General features: G+C 41.6%; 1 protein-coding gene across 1 annotated transcript; it reads left to right on the top strand.

The window, feature by feature from the left end:
* The first annotated feature begins 4,201 nt into the window (after nucleotides 1–4,201).
* LOC306973260 (CYFIP-related Rac1 interactor B-like) lies at nucleotides 4,202–20,386 on the top strand. The gene is made up of 11 exons (XM_079570170.1): nucleotides 4,202–4,252; nucleotides 7,211–7,284; nucleotides 8,363–8,484; nucleotides 8,567–8,672; nucleotides 9,174–9,310; nucleotides 11,801–11,878; nucleotides 13,453–13,569; nucleotides 13,647–13,726; nucleotides 14,655–14,781; nucleotides 16,866–16,936; nucleotides 20,289–20,386. Exons 2-11 carry the CDS (start codon nucleotides 7,212–7,214, stop codon nucleotides 20,356–20,358), a joined length of 981 nt encoding a protein of 326 aa, XP_079426296.1. The 5' UTR covers nucleotides 4,202–4,252; nucleotide 7,211; the 3' UTR covers nucleotides 20,359–20,386.
* Nucleotides 20,387–23,206: the final 2,820 nt, after the last annotated feature.

The following is a 23,206-nucleotide window of genomic DNA, read 5'->3' as shown; positions in this document are numbered from 1 at the left end:
AAGCTCTCACTCCAAAAGAAACATCACAAAGCCAGTTTGCCGTTTGCAAATAAAAAAATGATAAAGACTTTCATTTTTGGAGACACATCCTGTGGTTTGACGGGGAAAAAAATGAATGTTTTGTCCATAATGACCAGGGTCATGTTTGGAGGAAAAGCCTGAGAGCACCATAAAACTGTGAAATACAGGGTGGCAGCATCATGCTGTGGGGTTGTTTTGCTGTGGGAGGGGCTGGTGCACTTCACTAAATAGATAAAATCATGATGAAAGAACTCTGGAAATATTGGAGCAACATCTCAAGACATCAGCAGGAAGTTAAAGCTCGGGCGCAGATGTTTTTTCCAAATGGACAAAGACCCAAAGCAAACGGACAAACTGTTACAAAGTGGCTTAAGGAAAACAAAGTCCATGTTTTGAAGTGGTCATCACAAAGTCCTGATCTCAGTCCAGGTGAAAATGTATGAGCAGAGCTGAAAAGGCATTGGCACACAAGGCGGCTACAAATGTGTCTCAGTTACACCAGTTTTGTTTGGACGAATGGACCAAAACTCAACCAACTATTGTGAAAAACTTGTGGAAGGAAATCCAAAATGTTTGACCCAAAATATACAGTTTAAAGGCAATACTACCAAATATTAATGAAATGTATGTAAACTTTTGGATTTGTAAAAAGTCATTAAAAAAAAGTGCATCGCTCATTCTTCTGGCATTTGACAAATAGAAATATTTTAAAAAATTCTCATTGACTTAAAAATAAAATAAAAGTTAAAAATCAAACAAACTGAGGCACTCCAAAGGTAGAAATATTAAAAAGCCTTTATTTAAACATGGCTAGATAAGGTAAAATTGCCAACGCGTTTCGGCTCTAGGCCTTCCTCAGGGCAAGCTCGAGATGGCTGCCTCTGTACAGCTATAAGCTCACAGCATTGGTCACATGTCCCAAGTGGGTTGGTCCAAGGTGGTGTGTTCATAGTCACCTGGTTTGTAGGATACAAAACATTAAAATATGTACAATACACTGTTCTTTACAAAACCATAAAGAGAAATGCAAATAATTACAAAATCCATACATTTTACCAAAATACAGACAAATCTAATTCTCCATTGAGGCCAGGGTACTCCATAGCTTTGAGGGCATAGATCCAAAAGGATTCCCTTTGAAGGAGCTTTTTTAATCTGTCCCCTCCTCTGATAGTCTCTTGTATTTGTTCTAAGCCACCAATTTTAAGGCTTTTGCAGTTCCCATGGTGAACATCTTTATAATGCATGGCCATAGGATACAGGGGGTTGCTAGTTCTTATTGCTTGTTTATGTTCTGCTAGTCTGTTTTTCAGTTTGCGTTTTGTTCTGCCAACATAATATCGACCGCAGGGACGTTCAAGTCTATATACAACATAGGTAGTGTTGCAGTTGATGATGGTTTTAATGTTGTAAGTCTGTTAGTTCTTTGCATATTTTCACAAAAAGAACAGTTACCACATCTATAGTAACCAGCTTTAGTGCTGAGCCACGTCTTTTGTTTTATTGGTGAAAGATGACTGTGAACCAGTTGATGACCAAGAGTGGGGGTCTCTGGGAGAGCATCTCTCAGTGTGCTATCACTTCTTAAAATACTCCAGTTTTGTTTGATTATCTGTTTAATTTTATTAGCTTCTGTACTGTATTCTGTCACAAAAAACACTTGGTTTGAGTTCTCTTTTTGTTTTGTTTTTTGAATATTCATTCAAAAAAATAAACAAAAAGAGAACTCTGAGAGATGCTCTCCCAGAGACCCCCACCATTAGTTTTAGGAAAGCCCCCACTCTTGGTCATCAACTGGTTCACAGTCATCTTTCACCAATAAAACAAAAGACATGGCTCAGCACTAAAGCTGGTTGCTATAGATGTGGTAACTGTTCTTTTTGTGAAAATATGCAAAGAACTAACATCTTCAAGGATGCAACATCAGGTCAGACTTACAACATTAAAAGCATCATCAACTGCAACACTACCTATGTTGTATATAGACTTGAATGTTTCTGCGGTCGATTTTATGTTGGCAGAACAAAACGCAAACTGAATAACAGACTAGCAGAACACAAACAAGCAATAAGAACTAGCAACCCCCTGTATCCTATGGCCATGCATTATAAAGATGTTCACCATGGGAATTGCAAAAGCCTTCAAATTTGTGGCTTAGAACAAATACAAGAGACTATCAGAGGAGGGGACAGATTAAAAAAGCTCCTTCAAAGGGAATCCTTTTGGATCTATGCCCTCAAAGCTATGGAGTACCCTGGCCTCAATGGAGAATTAGATTTGTCTGTATTTTGGTAAAATGTATGGGTTTTGTAATTATTTGCATTTCTCTTTATGGTTTTGTAAAGAACAGTGTATTGTACATATTTTAATGTTTTGTATCCTACAAACCAGGTGACTATGAACACACCACCTTTGACCAACCCACTTGGGACATGTGACCAATGCTGCCAAGGCAGCCATCTCGAGCTTGCCCTGAGGAAGGCCTAGAGCCGAAACGCGTTGGCAATTTTACCTTATCTAGCCATGTTTAAATAAAGGCTTTTTAATATTTCTACCTTTGGAGCGCCTCAGTTTGTTTGATTTTTTGCTGAAACGGATCCCTGCATTGAAGAGCACCCAAAAGACTAAACTTATACAACTTTTTACATCCGAGTAGCACTCCAGCCTCCCAATTTTTTCATAAAATAAAAGTTAGTCTGGTTTCATGTCTGACAGTGGGAAAAAAATGCAGATGTGTCTTTTAATGAAGCGTATGTAAACATAATGGCTGTCACTGTGCCAGGTATGCAGCCGAAGTTTTCCCACAGTGCACCTGACTGAGTAATAGTCTAGTCTACAGTCACACAAGACCTGGCCCTGAGTGTGGAGCAATGGTTCATCTAAAGAGATCGCCCTGGCATAGCTCTCAGCAGCGCCAATCCACAGGGCCAAAAGTACCAATATTTCATGTTGGGATAATTCAACTGTTGTATGAAACCTGAGTGCAAATGCCTGATTGCCTGTGATGTTATGAATGTACATAATTACATGATATTATAAAATATAATCCCTGTTTAAAGCTTACATAACTATATATTTCACATGCTGTTTCTGTGGATGTCATTGATGAAGGCAATCAGCAAATGTGTCTTGTTCTTGTTTACTTGTGTTCTATGGTTGCCTTTAAATCCTTTTTTAATCATGCCTGGACTGCAGTGTGTGGACTTTTTTATTATTTTTCTGCAACTCTTTCCATATGGTTCTTCTTTCATGTGAGATTTTTGACAGCTTTCAACTCTTCAGGTGTTGCAGGACCAGGAAAGGTTCCTTTCAGTGAGCAGGTTCACTTTGCTCTTTTGGGGTCAGAGCTGGATAATGACAAACTCTTACCAGGTTCAGCATCTTCTCCAGGTCTTTTGCATTTGTTCTTGGGTTGATCTTCACGTTTCAGACACAGCACGTTCATCTCTGGGACTCAGAACCCGCCTTCTTTCTGATCTGTATGATGACGGGTCATTTCCATCATTGTTTGAACCTATGAACCTGAACCTTCAACTGTCTTAAAATTACACCCAAGGATGAACCAGACTTGGGCTTCAAGAACATCGGGGCTTTCTTCAGGTGTTGCAGTTCGTACCAGTTCCTTTCAGTGAGCGGGCTCGCTTTGCTTTATGCTATTACTTTTGTGTGGTAGTACTTAAAATATAACAGACCCATTGTCACTATGGGTGAGGGGGAAAATATAAAAAGGATTGTGCAGCCTATGGAAATAATATGTAAAGTATTACAGATGCACAACTCAATGAAAAGTTGCTCACACACACACACACACACACACACACACACACACACACACACACACACACACACACACACACACACAAAAGTAATGCTTCGTTTTAAGCTGGTGAGTAGATCATGTCCTCGGACGTAAATGTAGAATCATTGAGGAAAAGACACAGGGCTGGACGTACAAGTCTTGAGATGCCCTCTCTGCGCCGCTCTTGGGTTACAGCATATCCACATCATTACAGCCTATGAGCATATGGGATTTGTCTCTGCTTGAATCTCTGCTCCGTGATTGGCTGCTGCCCACCCCTTCTGGACCACACCACTCCTCTGACAGATTCCTCCCCCTTGTGCCCGTGCGTGTGTTCCGGGTTGTCAGTGCGTTTGCGGCGCGTTCGACCCACCTCACACCACCTGGAGCACACCTGGACCGTCCCGACCGCGGACTCGGACACTTGGGCGGGTGAGTGGGTTATTTGTGTTTGTCCCGTTTCAAAGACAGGGTCGCAGATGCAGGACAGGGAACGGCGTAATGACGGGCGGCGTGAGGTAGAAGAGCGTGTCTGGATCTGTCCACCAAAATACCTGCCCCGGAGCGACGAGGCTCAGCCGGAGAGTTCATCTCATGAAGGGGCGAGTGCAGGCAGGGGTGGGGAGAATACTTTCAAATTGTATTTAGTTACAGAAAGCTGAATACTCCACTTAAAATGCCTTTTGCAACGTATTCCGTTACTTTGTCCAGTCAGAGTACTGTATTCTGAATACTTACAACACTTTCACGTTGGTTTGCATTGTATTTATGTACAAATGTTCTGTTGTGAACATATTAGTAGCGTAAAACAGTGCTTTGCAAATGCACCAGGACCTCAAAGCACATCATGTGCACATGAACATAAGGACTTTTACAACATTTATTTGTATTTTGGAGGAGAGACAGACCATTGTTCCACCACTTTTCTGTAGTATTGATATTGTGCAATATTAAGATGTAATACAATCGAGGGATGGCGGAAAAAAAGAGAAATGGGGGAAAATTGTTTTTTTTAAATGGGGGGAAATGACTCAAAATGGGAAAATAATGGGGATTATTTATTTTTTTAAAGGAAAAAAATTGGACAAAAAATGTGTGTGTGAGGAAGCAAAATGATTATCCATTGGTATGGGTAATCATGGATAATAAATTGTAAAAGAATAGGGAAAGTGTTTTTTCCTACCCCTGTGTTTTCTTTTTTTTTTTGGTTTGATTTGATTTATTTGAGCAATTATTTACATTATTGACATTATTTATATTTACATTGTCATGTGAAACCACAAATAATAACCTAAAAGGAGTAAGCTTATAAGTGCCTGCCCCATATTCAAGATACTTTGCGTTTCAGGATTATTTGTACAAAACATAGTAGAAATGTGAAGTATATCCATCATTGAAGCGCATGTGTCCAGCTGCACATACATTATAATACCTGAGCTCCCCAGGCATGTGCGTGCCTGTTTACATACAAGTCATTTGCAAATAACATGTTCATATGTGTCTTTTTTCTTTCTCATGTATGGGCAAACCCACACCACTCTGTGAGTTTACAGTGATGTTGTTGCAGATTTCAACAGTACAATTGTTGATAAGCAGTACTGATCATTCTAAGCTTTTACATGATGAGACTTAGACGACAACTTACAAGTACGGAAAACGGAGAGAAAATTATTTATTTTATAGTTTTGTCTTATTTTTATCATTTCTTCTATAAACAGTCACCATTCTATTGATTTAATTATGATTTAAGTACTACATTTGTCATAGTGTTTTAGATATACATATATATGCACATATACACATACATCACTAGCACACATATTATACATATTATTATCATCACCTTAATAACAATGATAATAGCATTCTCCAAAATATCATGTGTCTCGTTGCTCTCATACCCGCTTCCACTGCAATAATGTTGGTTAGGATTGTTCTGTCTGTGGTTTTTGATTGTTGTTTGGTGTTCTTCTTATCTTTTTAACTGACAAAGCCACGTAAATGAAGATGACATTTCTGCATAATTCAAAACTATCGCTTCATCTTTGTTATCGAGAAAGTCCCCCAAAACAATGAGAAATTATTTTTGGTCAAAACTGCCCAGCACTAGTGTAGGGTATTCAGTCATTCAGACTTTATTAAGCACACAGAAAATGAAAACAATGGATTGAATATTTGTTGTTCTAAATCATGAATCCAGTTTGTTATAGTTAAATGTATAGTTAAAACAGGCCTCGTTGTAGCAGTGCAGATCTTGCAAAAAGAATCCTTCACTTTGTCATACAACCGCTAAGTTTGGCAAGGATGCCCTCTGGGTCCTACTTTGTTTTGGCTTTTTGAAAGTCATGTGTGACAATAGGATGCATTTGACCCAAGCCAATCATGAGGGCAATATTGGATTTTCTATTTGACTCTTTTAAATAAATGATGAATTTACTATATAGTATTGTATTTACAAGATGGATGGATGTGTGGGTGAGAAGTTGCAAGTGAATTGCCTCTTGGGGATAAATAAAGTTTTCTGAATCTACTTGTTTGCACATTTACCTTGTTGTTTGATTGCTCATGCCTTTCCTATGTTCTTAAGCGCTGATGTAAGAGTTTCTCCATCGTCAGATCAGTAAAGTCTTTTCTGTTCTTTTCCAATAGAATGTTAGAGACTAAAAGAAACACTACACACAGATTTTGGTGATAAATCGGAAAATCTTTTAAGTTAATTGTCTTTTTTTAAGTTTAAACATATGGCCTAATACCATCTCCAACCATGTGTACGCTGGTTTTGGCTAAATCTTGAACTGCAATTTGGATATTTCCGGTTGCAATCCAACATCGTGCCCCGACCTGAGGCCAGGCCAGAGGGCTATGGCACTTACATGTCCACGACGCTGCACACGCGGATCCTCATGACCGCTGCCAGTATTTTGGACTGCTTATGGGGGCATTTAGATCCACTTTTAAGGATTTAAAAAGGCAAGACCCAATAGTGCCACTGAATCATGATCATCTCATAATACTAGAGGGTTTTGGGTCATGAAAACAAATGGGGGTAAGTTTGAACAATGATCGTCGTCAGCCCTCAGTTACACATAACAATGATCTCAACTCACGTTAAAACAGTTGACAAATAAATAACCTAATTATCAGTATTAGGGCTCTGACACTTTCACAGTATGTGTTATTAGAACCTTGTCTAATCCATAAATGTTTGTGTAAACCTGTATATTCAAGAGCTCAAAAGACTCAGATGTCATGAGGTGGTGCTCGCATGACAGTGGTCCCTATCATCATTTCAGCATTCAGTTTGCCTTCACTACAAAGCATGTCATGCTCGGAGCTGGCAGGAATTGTCGCTGGCTTTATTTGAAGTTTTTCCCTCTCCTCCCTTCACAGCATGGGGAACCTGATCAAGGTGCTGACCCGAGACTTGGACAGCAGCGGCTGCAACTTCTTCCTGGACTTTGAGAGTAAGACACTGTGACACTCGCTCAGGGTGGGGGACGCTGTAGAGATGGTGCAAAATATAATCTCAATTAATGATCATACAAAGCTTTCGAAAAGCATTCATAAGTACTCATGTCATCATTAAAAAACAAATATTTAAAGCTGTTTTTTTTTTTTATGCGGAACAAAACTTAATATCAGTATGTATTTGACCTTTCAGTGACCCAGTGGCTGTGTGGGTGGTTAGCATAGCGCCTTTACTTTCCATCACCTCTAGGACGCTCCAGGATCACTTGTTTGTTAGGGTTCATGGTAGGGTTTCTCCTTACCTTTCTGAGCCTGTTCCAAATGCGGACATTTTGTTAGCAACAGCAACTGTATAGCACATTGAACGCTCTATCCCCATACAAATCAATAGGAAAAGCCAGGCACAATACCAAAGCATGGCATGGTATGTTTTGTCCTTTCATGGCATTCTGTAGTTTCTTTATCATTAACATGTTATAAGATAATGTTTAGTGGCCAATAGACGTAACTGAATTTGAGATGTTAGAAAATCTCAAAAGGTTTGTACATTCATTAATGATTTCCAACCAGACTTGGACCTAAATGTGGACAACCGTTGAAAATATCATTGATAATTTGCTATGTTTGATGGCTAATGCTAACGGCAATAGAACACATATATTGAGCAGGCTAAATGTCTAGCCAACTGTCCGCATGTGTTAGGATCGTCAGCAGTGACAACCTACCAGAAACCCCAAAAAACAATTGACCCTGGAGCGTCCCACCATGATGGAAAATAAACGGGTTGTGCTAACCAGCCATACATATACACACTAATGTCAACCTTTTTCCAGATAAAAAGCTGCATAATGCACCTTTAATCCTTTGTTAATCATTAACGAGCCCTAACCTTTTCCTTAACCGTAACCAGACAAAGGGACGGTGCGCAGTGTTACTATGGCCACATATGAATGATTAACAAATGCTAAATAAGTGACAAAGTATTTAACAAGACTCTTGGTTACCAAATACGTTGAGAGTTGAACAGATATCACATAAACGCTTCACCAACCCTTGACCTTTGCCCTGTGGCAGACGCCCAGCCGTCCGACATGGAGAGGGCCACGTGGGAGAAGGTGAAGCTGGTGCTGGCAGAGGGACAGCTGGTTCTGGAGGAGCTGCAGATGTACAGAGGAGCAGGAGAGGAAATCCGCCAGGTGACCTCCACTCAGACCCAACCCCGAGTCTCACCCCTGACCCCTGACCCCTGACCTCTGACATGTTTGTGTGTGTGTGCAGGCCATACAGAGGCCCACCGTGGAGAGGCTTCAGCAGAGGGCCTGGGCTGCTGTGGTGCCGATTGTGTCCAAGCTTCACACCTACTACGAATTCTCTCAGAAGCTCGGTGAGAAGTTTCTACCACGTTCTCCATGATGGGGGTTAGACCTGTGCCACTGTGTGTCTTATACGGAGCGCTATGCATATTACACTCTTATTTAGGGCAAACAAACAATATAAGTATAAAATAAGTAGCTTAGAGATAACTTAAACCTCAAAAAACGATCTCATAGCGAGCGATTAGCACAATGCTAATTTACATGGGAAAAGCCATAGGGATGCTAACGGAATTAGCGTTTAATATATTCTTACAAATTACAAATTGGAAACATACTAAAATGACTAAATCTGGTATCTAATGGAGGCTAAGATGACTATCATTCGGATACTTACAGAGTACAGGAACTTGACTGAACTACGGTAGCTCTGCATGGACAAAATACAAGAAACTCAAAACGCAAATAACTCTTCCCACAAGGGGGCAGTACAGATAATATAATGTAAAGAGTCCATAAACCCCTCGATCTTCCTGTATGTCGAATTGTCTGACCTCTGCTGTGCTGTCCAGAGTCCTGCCTCTGCTGTCTGTTGGAGGAGTTGGCATGTTCAGAGGCTCCTCCCACTCAGCAGCTGGAGCACAAGCAGGCGCTGGCCCAACAGTTCGCCCACATCCTGCACTTCACCCTGCGCTTCGACGAGCTCAAGGTGACTCCGGCACTTCTGTACTCATGTTTTTCTCTCCATTGTTTATGTTCATCTACAGCGATACCTTCAGTTAACACGATTCACCTGTAGCAAATATAAGCTAGCTCCTGCTTTGGAGGAGAGAGACGCTGCAGTGGCTTTGTCTACCCCGCAGCTGTGGCCCAGAGAGGAAACATAAAAGTCATGATCAAAGGCAGGTAGTACTCAGTTACATTTACTGGTATACTTTCCGAAGAAACTGTACTTATCAGAGTAGTTATATCATTCAGAGCATTTAACTTCTACTTGAAAAATATTCTAATACAGAATCTTTACTCTTCTCAAAGTCCTGACCAAAAGAAAAATTTTGAAAAATGACAAAAATTATTTGGTTTGATCTTAACAAGTAGGGGTGTGTATCGGGATATGTATACGATACATATCCAGATACACAGGTACGATACGATGCAATATATCCTGATATTGACATACTAGACGATTGTTGCGATTATTTTTTTACTACTTTGGAAATAACTATTCAGTAAACTAGTCCACCTTCATTAGATTTGTAATGAAACATCTATCTATCTATCTATCTATCTATCTATCTATCTATCTATCTATCTATCTATCTATCTATCTATCTATCTATCTATCTATCTATCTATCTATCTATCTATCTATCTATCTATCTATCTATCTAAAATGCTTTTCACTAATGTGCTTGTGACTGTGGTGTTTTATGGTGATTATGTAACTTTGACCGGAAAACAGAGTCTTGGAACCTGGTAATGAAACCAACTGAACTGGAGATGCACATTTTCTAGTATTTCTACAGTTGTTAGTCCTTATATCAGTAAAAAAAGTTATGGGTGAAACGGACTCAGTTCATCCATTACTCAGACAGAGTATTTTAAAGAGGAGGTATTCTGCTTTTTTCAGTCACATAGCACCAGTCTATATCACACTACAATGATGAGCAAACCTTCTGTCGGTCTGTAAATGCAGTAAATTAGAATAACTGCCTTGTATAAAATGTCTCTCTCAAAATGGCTGTAGTGAATGTCTTGAAATAGGCCTCTGTCTCTTTAAGAACCTCTGAGCCTTTAGACACGCCCCCTCCACACGCTGTCTGTGGCATCAGTGGGGAGGGGGTTCTGCTGAGGAGCAGTGGTTGGTTACTCGGCTGGTGACGAAAGCTCGGAGGCGTCTCCTGGAGGTGAGGGCGTTCCTAGGAGGACTCGGGCAAACCTATCCCTAAAATGGCCGCCATCAGAGTTTTTACAGATTACTCAAAAATATGTGAATGTGCCAAGGCAACACTTCAGGCATGTTTTAATGAGGGAGTGACAGAATAACATGATGGAAAGCTTGAAAAAGTTGATTTTGCATAACACCCCCCCTGTCCCCTTGTAGATCAGGGACATAGTGACAACACGGGCATCACCGTGACTAAAGCCTCATCTCTTCTCATCTTTTAGTGTTAGCAGTGCTACACAAACGAAGCCAAGGGGAAACTAAACACAGCAGCTCATGTTAAACTTGTGTCGTGGTAGTGCAGTGGCGAGACACAAGTTTAACATGAGCTGCTGTGTTTAGTTTTTCTTCGGCTTCGTTTTATTCCGTAATAAAATGCTATGAAGCTAAATCCTCTCCGAACGCAACATCTGCACAAAGCTGGTGGATCTCGTAATAATCCAGGTCTGTCTTTGCTATAAAAGCCCAAGTGAGGCCGAATGTAGAGTTTTAAAAGAGCCCCCGAGCGTCTCATAGCTCTTTCTTTTCCATGATAAAACTCTCTGTGTTTCTCTAACTCTCACTAGATTCTAGTGTTACTCAAGCGGGCTGCGCTGCCATCTAGCAGGCGGGTGTAAAAGTGCAGGACCGAAGCGAGACGCTGCTATGAATAGTTCCCCAAAAATAGATGTTTAAATATCGATACGGGCGCTTTTTGGATCGATACGAGAATCCAGCGACGTAATATCGCGATATATTGGCGGATCAATATTTTTCAACACCTCTATTAACTGTCTTCATTTTCTGTCAGGTTTTCACACTGTCATGATGTCCTGATGGCAAAAGCTGAAAAATGTTCTGGTTTTGATGGTTTGATGATTGAACTGCATAAGCAGAGCCTCTTGCAGTGCGTCATCACCTATTTTATACTTCGGTACATTGGAGAGTTGGGAAACCTTTGGTAGGCACCGCAGTATCTTGTGGAATTGTTCTCTCCTGATGGGCTGATGAGGAACATCCCAAGGTTCCTCTGCTAAAGAAGGCATTAAAGGAACCTTTAATTGAAGTTCCTTTCCTCACTCCCTCTTGAGTGCACTGGCAATTTTGGATGCTCCTCTTCATGGCTGACGATGACACACGTCAAGATCAATGATGAGGAGAAGCAGGTTCCTTTGCTTATCTACACTCTTTAGATGCAGCCTGAGTCAGGAGGCTGTGAGTAACCCGTGCGAGTGTTGTCTGGTTCTGTTCTCTGATTAATTGCTGTACTTGCAGATGACCACACCCGCTATTCAGAACGATTTCAGCTATTACCGACGGACCATCAGCCGGATGAAGATCAACAAACTGTCTGTAAGTTCTTCTGTGGCGGCACTTCTACCACCAGATCCTTGTCAGCAGGGGCATCAAACTCATCTGGAGCAGGGGCCAGAAATTGAAACAGTGTTGGTCGGGGGCTAAAGAGACTAAGCAATTTGACTATTGGACTACTTTTGAATAGACATTACTATTGGTTGCACTTTGAGTTAGAAATAACTACTCTTCGTAATAAGCTTATGTTAGATATTAATTCAAGTATTACTAAATAATGACACAGTGACCTGCATCAGACTGTGTTTCATCAGTCCCTCTTTATGTTACTGTAACACTGCGGCTTTTAGGTTCAGGGCATTTGAATATTTCCTCCTCCACAAACTTATCAGCGTGACCAAGCAGAAACATAACAGTGTCCGATCTGTTCTGAACAGTTGCTCGATGTTGCAAATGAGCACTTTATGACATGTTCATATGGGACACAACGATAGTGTGCACCTGCGGGACAAAGAAAGTTTCACTTACTACCATCCAAGGATGGACCTTTTTTCCGTGGACCCCCAGCAGTCCACATCAGTGTTCACTGAGTGTGAATGAACCTGGACAGAGACAGCTGCAGGACCTGCTCCACATCTGACTTCTCTGTTCAGAGAGTGTCCTGCATCTTGTGCTCTGCTCCAGAAAACATGTGTCAGTTCCTCATGTCCCCGACTCGCGGCTTGTCATCCCCACAGCGCTGTTTGTGACTGGTGTGGAGCAGAATCGAGATAGTGATCAGTGATCATTGGTCAATAGCGTTCGGAACTTATGTTGAGCCAAAGGACGCAGGTGAATCAGTGGAAGTTCAGACTTTAGGCGTCTTTCCACATGCAGGTGTGTGTCAGCTGAATGGCTCTTTCATCTTCTTTGTCGAGCTTTTCCATAACAAAGGCCAGGGCGCTCTGACCAGGTATAGGTTTTGGGACTGACTCTGGCTGTGGCCAAAGCGCTGACCCGTGTCTGATGTGATGTGAACAGACTCTTTTTGGCAACGAGAGAGTGGACAGTCCACACTATTATCAAACATCATACCACTGTTCTATAAGGGGATTTTGCCTGGTGTTAGCATAACAGTTGCATGTAGCTTACCTTCATAGTTGTATTTAGTGGTTTCTTTTCTGTTTTGTTTTAATACAGCTTGGCTCCTCTGAATGATTCCATAACTCCCACCAGAAGGCAGCATTTGTCCACATTTGTTCTCATCGTGGCTTATAAGACTTTTAATGACGATCTGTACAGCGTGCTCATCTGTGGGGCATAAGGGGCTTCTGAACCGCTCTTTGTCTGACCCAGCAACTAGGACCTGTTTGTCATGGAAGACCCTACCTGGGGCACGAAGCCCCCCCTCAAACCCCTCCACCACGTTAAGGTGGTGGTTCCAGGAGGGGACACAAAAATACCTTGTTGTAAATTGTAAACATAAAACAACAGAATTTAAAAATAAATAAATAATGATTAATATAGAGCAGAGGTTTAAAACTGATATCTCTAAATTTGCGGTATCTTGCCTCAGCGCATAACATTAAAGGTAATTATTCTGATGGCTATGTTTCAAACGTGTCTAAACTCTTCAGGGGGAATCGTCGAATGAGGTCAACACCGAGCTGGCCAATCGGATGTCCTTGTTCTATGCGTCGGCCACGCCCATGCTGAAGACCCTGAGCGATGCCACCACCAAGTTCGTCTCTGATGTGAGTCCGCTGCCCGTGTGGTTGATGCGGTGGTCCTGTAGACGCTGACCAGGTTCTGGTTACTTCTCTTTGAACAGAACCCAGATGTTCCATTGGAGAACACTACAGACTGCCTCAGCACCATGGCCAGTGTCTGCAAAGTCATGCTGGAGACGCCGTAAGTATCAGACTAGTGGACTTCAGGAGCATTTCACGGACAGTTTACAATCCCTTGTGGTATTGCAACTGTTTAAGTGAAAGTGAAAACATTGATCACGCAGTGGTCGATCTCCCTTAACCAGTGCTTTAAGTGGGCCGGTACGCACCAGTACACAGTACCGCCACTTCCAAAAATAGCTCTTGAGCGTACCGCCACCTCTCCGGGCGCCGAGAACGTGCTTTTAGCGTTCCGGTACGCTCATCTGCACATCTGTATTAATCCTTTGGCTGCACCGCCGCTTTTCAGAGCGCCCTTCACAACTCATGCTTCCTACTTCGTCCCACCGTGAGCAGAGACTACATTACCCAGACACCCTTGAGTCGTATGAGTGAAAAGCGCGGTGCGTCGCTGTAGCCTCTGTAAAAAACTTAACGTGGTGCTCGTCCACACAAACAAGCAGATCCCGGGGAGGGTGTGTGAAACGCAAACATCGCTGCTCGGTTTAAATACAATGAACACTTATGCTCTCCTGCTTCAGAGTAAAAGAACAAGGCTGACCCCAGCTGTGCCGCGGTCATTGAGGTTCTCACAAGTGCTGATGAGCACGAGAGCCATGTGCCCCATTTAGCCTCGTAGATGCGATAAAAACAAAACAAAGCGGTAAATATGGATTGAAACAAACTTCTGCGGACTGAGATGAGGCGACTGCAGACAGAACGGAGCCTGACGAGCTGCAATGACAGCATATTATACAGTCGCCTCCAGACTCCACAGTGTCTGAGGGAATGTTTAATATCTAATTTCCTTTTTACTTATTCACTGCTAGCACATTTGCACATTTTTCAAAGCCTCACATCGGACAATGATTGCGTTTGCCATTATATTTAGGATTGCTGTTTCAAGTATTGTGTGTGGCCGGTGTGTAGTCTCTGGTTCTGGTCCACAGAGAGTATCGGAGTCGCTTCAGCTCCGAGGAGACGGTGCTGTTCTGTCTGCGAGTGATGGTGGGAGTGATTATCCTGTACGACCATGTCCACCCGCACGGAGCCTTCGTCAAGACCTCCAACATCCATGTGAGAACACCTGTCTCCGCCCACTGGCCTGTCACATGTAGCCTCAGCTCCTGATATTGCTCAGCAGGGGTCAGGGGATATAGCTTTTTTGCTTCCGATGCCCATACTGGGGGTTTGAGGATCTATCAACCGATACCAAGAGACTTTCTTAAAAGTGAATGGTCCTCTTATCTCCAGTGTGAGATCAATAAAGTCTTATCTTTTCTTCATGATGTTACAGATCAATGATCTATTATACTATCTATTTATAAACTAAATGGAAAAACATTTAACAAGGATCACTGGATTTGCAACATGATCCTTGGGACAGGCTATTTTAAATGAATATGACAGCTCACATAAAATGATCTGATCATTACAACTTGTGCATTACAAATACAATGTGAGTTATTCTTTAACAGCATTTAATAAACTGAAACACAAACACTTGGCGTCACACGCCAGTTTCATTTAAACTAGCCTTGATTAGTTGCCGTTAGCATTAGCATGCTTCAGCTAGCTTTAGCATGCTGTTGCTAGCCACAGCATTTTGCGCAGTGATCAAAAATACATTTGCGGAGGTAAAAACAAAATTAACATTGGCCTAATTTTGCCAGATCGTTTTTGCCTTGTTCCAATAGGTTTTCTAAGCATGTGCACCAAAAATGGAGTCAATTGCTGCACATTTCGGGGTGGCACTTTTTTAATAATTTTGACATTGTTAGGCCATGTTAGGCCTGTCTTGGTAATTACTATATACACTTATTTCTCCTTAAGTAAACTGAAGGACAATATAATTTTTAGACTCGGTAAATGCACGACACGTGCTGCGTGTGCTTAAAGCAGTACTAAGTAACTTGTTTACCTTAATAAATCCTTCCGTAGTCCCTCTGGGGGTAATACAAGCGTTAATGGGATGATTGGGGGGTCTTTCATCTCCCCCTGGTCTCTGGCCAGAAAACCACAATTGCAACTTGACTGGCACCGGGTCGGAGTCACCAATAAACACTAATGGTATCACGAAGAAGAAGCTAACAGGCTAACGGGCAAAGCTAACTGCGGGCTAGCGCCACTTAAACAGTATTTACAGCAACGTTTGAGTGAAAAAAATGATCTCCATTGTGTAATTGGATGAACTAAAACATCGCTCTGTCCCTTTGTCTTTTCTGTCAGCGCAGTATTTACTCTCACGGACAATTCATGAGTCAAAAAATCGCAACTTGCTACGACACCTGCAGTGGCGCTTGTGATTTACTTAGTACTGCTTTGAATACAAAGAATGAACGCTCTCACAGCGTTGAGTGAGCTGAGCTCCATCAGCCAGTCTGTCGTTCCCTGTGCGTGAAACCAGGCCCCAGCAAAAGAAAGTCAAATGACCTGATGCCAAGTCTTTCTTCCACAAGAGCAGAACTACCACCATCTCTCGCCACGTCACTCGCCGCTCAATCCACTTTCTTTGAAGGTTTTACTGAAGGACACATGAACGGCAGGAGGATAACCCTGATGATGTGAGGTCCGTTCTCACAGATGAGAAACCTTCAAGGAATGAAGGTCCTTGAAGGTTTCATCATCGACAGAGAGAGAGGCATTGGCCTTTTTAAATGCTCTGAACAATCAGGACAAAATGAAGACCAAAAGCAACCTTTGCTCCGTGTTGTCGCCATTGTGCAAGTAGCCTACACGGAGATAAAAATCTAAGAGAACTAAGTCATCACACATTGAATATAGTGTTGTAACTGCTAATGTTCTCACACATGTTGTTTAAGTACAGGAGATTTTTTATGACCTACATATCTTTGTATCGAACTTCTTAGGTCGGCCTAGAGCAATGAGTCTGGCTCAATTTTTGGTGCAGATGTTCAAAATATCAAAATTTGAAAACCTTTTTCTTATACCATTACACTGTGAAAAACCACACATCTTGTCCGGTGTCTTACTGATGACCTTGGACACACACTCTCCCTTCGTCAGTCTCTCTCTGATTCTTAACACTGTTCCTGTGGGCTCTTCTCCTCTGGTTCCTCTGTTGTAGAGTGATATATGATCATTACTCTGATATGTGGACCTCCAGCCAAACCACTCATTTGCTCATTTCCCCCTCTCAGATTAAAGGCTGCATCAGACTTCTGAAGGAACAGTCTCCGAACAGTGTTGAAGGCCTTCTCAATGCACTCAGGTTGGATTTTCTTGTCCTATGTTCCAAGGCAAATATTATGCAAAAATCAACTTTCTTTCACCATAATGTTATGTCCTCATTGAAACATATCTCCTGGAGGCGTGCTTTGTTTCCTTTGTGCATGTCCACGCCATGAAGCTCCTGTCTGTGTCTGAATACTTTCACCACACATGTTCTGCTCATGTCAGAGAACCAGCTCTCACTCACTTATTTCCCTGCACATTCCTCTGGTTCCCACCTGAACACTATTTTGCTTTACGCTTGTACAATGACTTACTTATAAACAAGCAACAGTAGCCTAAAAGAAGCAACATTTGGATGCACTTAAGCCTGGGACACACAAGAGGATTCTTAAATCTTGAGTGATGTTAAAACAAAGTGCACACGCATAATTCTCTCGCTCGCTGAGTTGTATCCACACTACAGTGAAAGCGGCACAGATAAAAGCTAGAGAAATAAAGGCGCCGTGAGAGCAGTGTCCAGGGGGGAATGGTGTCCAGGGGGGAGCTCGGTCCCTGCAGGAGCGGTCCTGTGACTGACGCGCCACACCGCTCTGCGCCCATCCAGCACTGCCCCGGCTCGGCCCCGGCCCGGCCCCGGCTCGGCCCCGGGCCAGCCCCTGGGACCACAGGAGAGTTACTGACAGCACTTTAAAGCAGCGAACCCATGGAGGACGTTTGTGGACAGGTCATTCAAACGTCTCCCAGAGAAAGCCCTGAATCACACTCAGCTACAACATGTGACAGAGGTCCGAGCAGAGCTGTGTCTGTGGTTTTTCCTCAGAGGGTTCATACATGTGTTAATGTGAGGAGACTAAATGCTCTCCGAGATAGAATGCTAACGTCTTGAGCAGCGTAAATACTGACTCTGACTGAGGCGCTGTTGTCTTTTTACAATTACCTTCTTTGAGCAACGATTACGATTACATACTGTACATCAGGGGTCCTCAACCTACGGCCCGCGGGCCAAATCCGCCAGATGATTTAACCCTGTCCCTGACTTGTAGAGCACAAATACCTGAGTATGTCAACAAAAAAAAGTAAGTCTCTAGCCCATTCCTGTGCGGAGTTATGATTTTTGTTTTACTAAATAACCAGTATATTCATTCCAGCCACTAGGGGGCAACTTAAATAAATACAAAGTTCCACACGTGTCCAGCAGAGGGCACTGACATAAAAAGAGATCAGGATATAAACAACAGTGTAAGCCGTTATTACTTCGGTCACATTACACAACAATGTAAATAAATAAATAAATAGAATACCTATTTTTAAATGATAAGAAAGTGTGAAGACTTGATCACTATTTTTGCAAACCACTACAGCGAAACAAATATGTGCCTGGAATCAAGTGTTGATCTTGTGGATATAGTCGTGGGGATGACTGTGCAGGCGAGTAATCTCTACCTCACAATCAGGTCTGCACCATTTTGGTCTGGGTCATAATATTCTATGCTGTAGCCAACCCGGCCCGGCCCGGATTGCAGTCAGGAACGATAATGTGGCCCCCAGAGAAAAAGGTTTTTAGGACCCCTGCTGTATAATGCTACTGTCAATCAGTTGAGCAATGAAAGTAAAGCTTCTCCTTTGTCCTCATGGGGGGCAGCTGACATCACTGCGATAGGGGCAATTCTAAAGGGTTTTCTATAACGTGGAAACCAATGGGATCTTTACACATAACAACTTTAAAGCATGGCTCCAAAGACTTTTATTATTTCTAAAAATACGGTTTCCTCCTGTGACGACTCTGAGAGGACTACAGTATTTTTCACCATGCTGGTTTTGGTTACATTAACCTATTAAATGTTAGCTTTGGGCTTTGATTGACAGGCCCTGGGGCACTGTGGAGGCTTGTTGCTGCTCACCTTTGGGGAGGAGGCTGAGCTGCCATCATGGAGTCTCTCTCCACTTGAGTAGTTCATGTTAACGTGGAGGAATGAGCAACGACAGTCTGAGGAAAGATTTTGTCACATGTTATGGTACAGCATAATTACAGTTTAGTCTTCAAAATGGCAACCTTAACTATGCGTGACGTCATTGGAAAGGCATGTAAAGCCAAAGTGTACAAATGAGCAGTCAGCCCTGAGTGAGCGGTGTGAGTTTCCTGATTTCCTGATTGGCTGTTGCAGCTCGAATCCCAAGTGACACAAATGAGCGGAATCACGACCGCACTGACACTACACACATGAGGACCTTCACAGAGCTCCAGAGCCTTTTCATCAGAGATTTAAGATTCACATTCTTATTGCTGAGGTACAAAAACCAGTGTGGTTAAAAACATGAACCCTACCCCAGTGTTGTCACATGGGTCATAGGAATGTTTAGAAAAAGAAATGAACTCTTTGGAGCCAGGATATAGGCAGTTTAAACGAGGCCCATAGCTATATAGGAATGCAGAAGACAGGTTTGTTCAGAATTCATCAATATCTGCGCTTTTGGGAACCAATACAGCAGGCTTTTATTACAGACGAAGACATTTCCCATTTGCCAGTCATTAAAAAGCATTAAATTAAACTCAAACTGGCATTTAATCTTTTTTTGGGGGGTAAATAATGGCATTGCTCAACTATTATAATTGCATAGGTTTGTTGAAACTCCCAAAGTTATGGTCAAACACATTCAGCAGCAGTTTTGGCAGAAATTGTCCACATTTTTTTGCTCAGAAGTTGCTTAATGTCTTATGTGGTTTTGAATGAAGTTTCCCCTCCATTCCTCTGTGTGATGGAATGTTTGATAATCTTAAGATAAGGGAACAAGTCGTGTCCAGAGTAGGTAAGAAAGGAGTCCCTTCTGCACAGCTTCGGGGCAAAAAGAACTTCTGTTCGGACACTCAGGGGGTGTGTTTGTTTTCGCTCTTGCTCTTTATCTCTTTCTTTCTTTCTTACAACAGAAATAATGAAAAAGCTGTTTCATAAATTAAAATCGGCCGTAAGACATTACAGAGGTCTGGCTCTTCCTGTTTGACACTATGATGTAAAAAACGTCACAGTGTCACAACTCAGTGGTTTTCCAGGAGAGGGCGGAGCAGCTGCTCAGAGCAGGATTCAGGAGGATCACTCAGAACTGCATGAACGAAGCCAACAAACAATATATAATTTGGAAATAGCAAAACAACATGTTTAAAGCTCAGAAAGTCGATTTTGCATGATATAGGACCTTTAAGAAATACACAGATTTGTTTTGCAATTGTGGCATGAAAAGCATTCAGTTTGACTTGCTGCTGCCTGTAGAAACCCAGGTATGTTTCTGATGAGGATTTAACATAACAACACATATTATTGCAGGATACAGGTCCTTTAATCCGTCTCTCCTTCCTTAAACACACTGACGCCTCTCTTCTGTTGTCGTTCCAGATACACCACCAAACATTTAAATGACGAGTCTACGCCAAAGCAAATCAAGAACATGCTGCTGCCAAACTGAAAGCAGTCTCTGCATTCATGCACCTTATGTTAAACAAAATGTTTGGGCAGGACTGCATGTCCACTTTAGAACAGGCGACCGTGAGGGGCGGGTTCCTTTCACCGTGTGGGGATGGAGCCAAGCAGCAGATTCAGAAGAAACATTCAGCCTTTGCAAAAAAAAAAACAGTCCCGACGCTCACCCAACCCTGCTGGTTCTATACTGAGGTTCTGTGTTTGATAAATAAATGTGTTTGTTATTGACATCAAAAAGCCTGTTTCTATTTTTATCATGGTAGTAGAGTGAGAGACAGCTGTGCAGATGTTTGAGGGAAACGTTGGCAGCGTGGCATCTGCGTCTAAACCATGAAGTAGCACATGATACACAAACATTACAGAAAATGTACACATTTGAGTTGATTTGGTTTGGAGAAATGTGTCAAAGCAAGAATTGAGGATTGTGTTTAGAATAAAAACGATTTGAAGTGCATACTTTATACTGTGTTGAGCTCTCAGCCAGTTAATATGTATTAGGGCTAGGCCAAATATCAGATCGGATTGCAATACATTTTGCTGCAATACTAAATATCGAGTAACGCAATGCTTTCAATACTTTCAATACTTGTGTTTGGAAGAATTTCTTTTAATCACACACTCCTTACAGTTACATTCTGTGTTAATGCACTTTTCAATCTCAACACTTCAATTCATAATTTGAATTTGGTTTATAAACTTTGGACACATGACTGTAATTATTTACTGTATCATAATACGTATCGGATCGGCCCCTGACTATTGCGATATGTATCGGATCGTGACAAAAGTATATTGTCCCAGCCCTAGTATGTTTCCAGTTAATCCGACAAAGACAAATATTTGGGTTCTTCTGGCATCTGTCCAATAATGGATGGGAAGGTCAGAGGTTTGAGTCCCAGCTCTGGTCATGAGGGGGAGGCTGAGTATTATTATTATTTTTATTTGAAGTTAGATTTTGTAAAGGGGAATTTGATATTGAAAAGTAACTACTTGGTAATACCTAATCAGTGGTGGGTAGTGGTACTCAGTAACATTTACTCATGTAGTGACTTTTTGAAGTAATTGTACTTTTTTTCATGAATTGACTTAAATTCCTTCAAACGCTTCAACATTCTGTAAACTTACAGTTTTAGCCCGATTAGCATTTTTTAATTTTGTGAAAGACGAAATTTTCTTCCCCCTCCATGTTCCAACAATGTCCTAATGTGTAGAATGAGCTCAGACCTGTTCACCACAACTGCCTCTAAAATCCTGCTCTGGAACTCAGTTAGAAAGGTGTTAATTCGGGTCCGAAGGGCCGTCTACACGAGCAGGAGTTCTCAAACTTTAAAGGGGCTAGATGCAAGTTGGCCATTTTATACTCACTACTGCCACCTCAGGTCATACGCGTAACTGCACCTTGTATATTAAAGGAACAGGAAAACGTTTTTACATACTGAGATATGTTCTTACCATACCTTAGCTTAGGCAAGTTAATTTGAACCTGTCTGGTACAAATGAATACCAGGAGTAGTTCGAAATCCGTGCAGTGATATCTTCACTTTACTGTGCGGACGCCGAACTACTCCTGGTATTATTATGCCTTACAATATAGTTCCTCCTTTTTATGCACTTAGAAAATCCACATTGTTTAATTTTGTGTAATTATACTTTGTAGTGGAACACTTCACGTAACCATATTTAAATAGGGAAACGTGGAAGAGCTTGGTAGCTTCTATCTTCACCTCATTTGGAGCTATAGAGGAGAGAGGGAGAGGCTAAATGCTAACGCCGTCTGCGCTTTGTTTACGTGACTGAAGGCACGGGTGAACAGTGACAGGTACGAATGAACTCGTCAAAGCAGTTCATTCGCAGTTCAATCGCAATGGCTGCGGAAATGCGGGAAGCGAATGCAGAAATTGCATAAACTCTTCAAATTGCATAATCAAATTTGGTAAAATGCATGAATGGGTTAATTTGCATAAATTATGTACATTGCATAAACTCTTTAAAATGCATAAATCCTAAATGGCATAAACTCTTAAGTTGCATAAACTGGTTATATTCCATAAAGTGGTTACTTTGCATAAATTATTAATGTTGCATAAACTTTTATATTCCATAAACTGGTCAAACTGTTGAAAGTGCTTGATTGGCAGAAGCACAAATGGCTGAAAGACCTAGAGTCTCCCCATTGGCTGGATTCCCCCATACACACTAATGCAAACATTTCAAACTCTCGTATAAAAAAACTGGAAATCTGCAGAAGGACCATTTTTTCTCAAAACCCACAAGTTGCAGAAGCTGAACATGCACAAAGTGCAGAAATTGCATAAAATGCAGAAAAAAGTGCAGAAAAGCATGGATTTGAGGCAGCCCCATTATAAGTCAATGGGAAAAATCTCCAACATTTTGGCCGATTGCGGAAAAAACGTAAGTTGCAGAAATCCCAAAAGTAATAGCACCTTCTCCTCAACATGCGGAACGTTTTGATGCATAACTTGCATAAATTGCACAAAGCATGAAGGTGCTGAAAGCTCTAGAAAATCGGGAAAAAGATGGAAGAGGAATAATAATAAAGAACATGAAAACCAATAATTGACTGCAGAAGAATTCCGCAAGAATTCCGCAGTCAATCAATGAATAAACAAAAAGTTCATTTAGTTCGCTTCAGGGGATTTCATTGAAGAAGTCTTTGTAACAGTCTTGGAGTCGTGAGCTTTTCTTATTCATTACACACAACAATGAGTTCATAATTTTTTTTTCATCACTTAAAAATAGGGAGAGATACAATCGTGACTTCAAAAACTTTTGTTGGTGAATAAAAAATGTCCCAAACAGAATGAAAAAGTTAA

The sequence above is a fragment of the Gobius niger genome (genome assembly GCF_951799975.1).
Source record: "Gobius niger genome assembly, chromosome: 13".
NCBI classification, from domain to species: Eukaryota; Metazoa; Chordata; class Actinopteri; order Gobiiformes; family Gobiidae; genus Gobius; species Gobius niger.
Note: the sequence above shows the minus strand (reverse complement) of the source record. Positions and strands in the feature narration are given on the sequence as shown.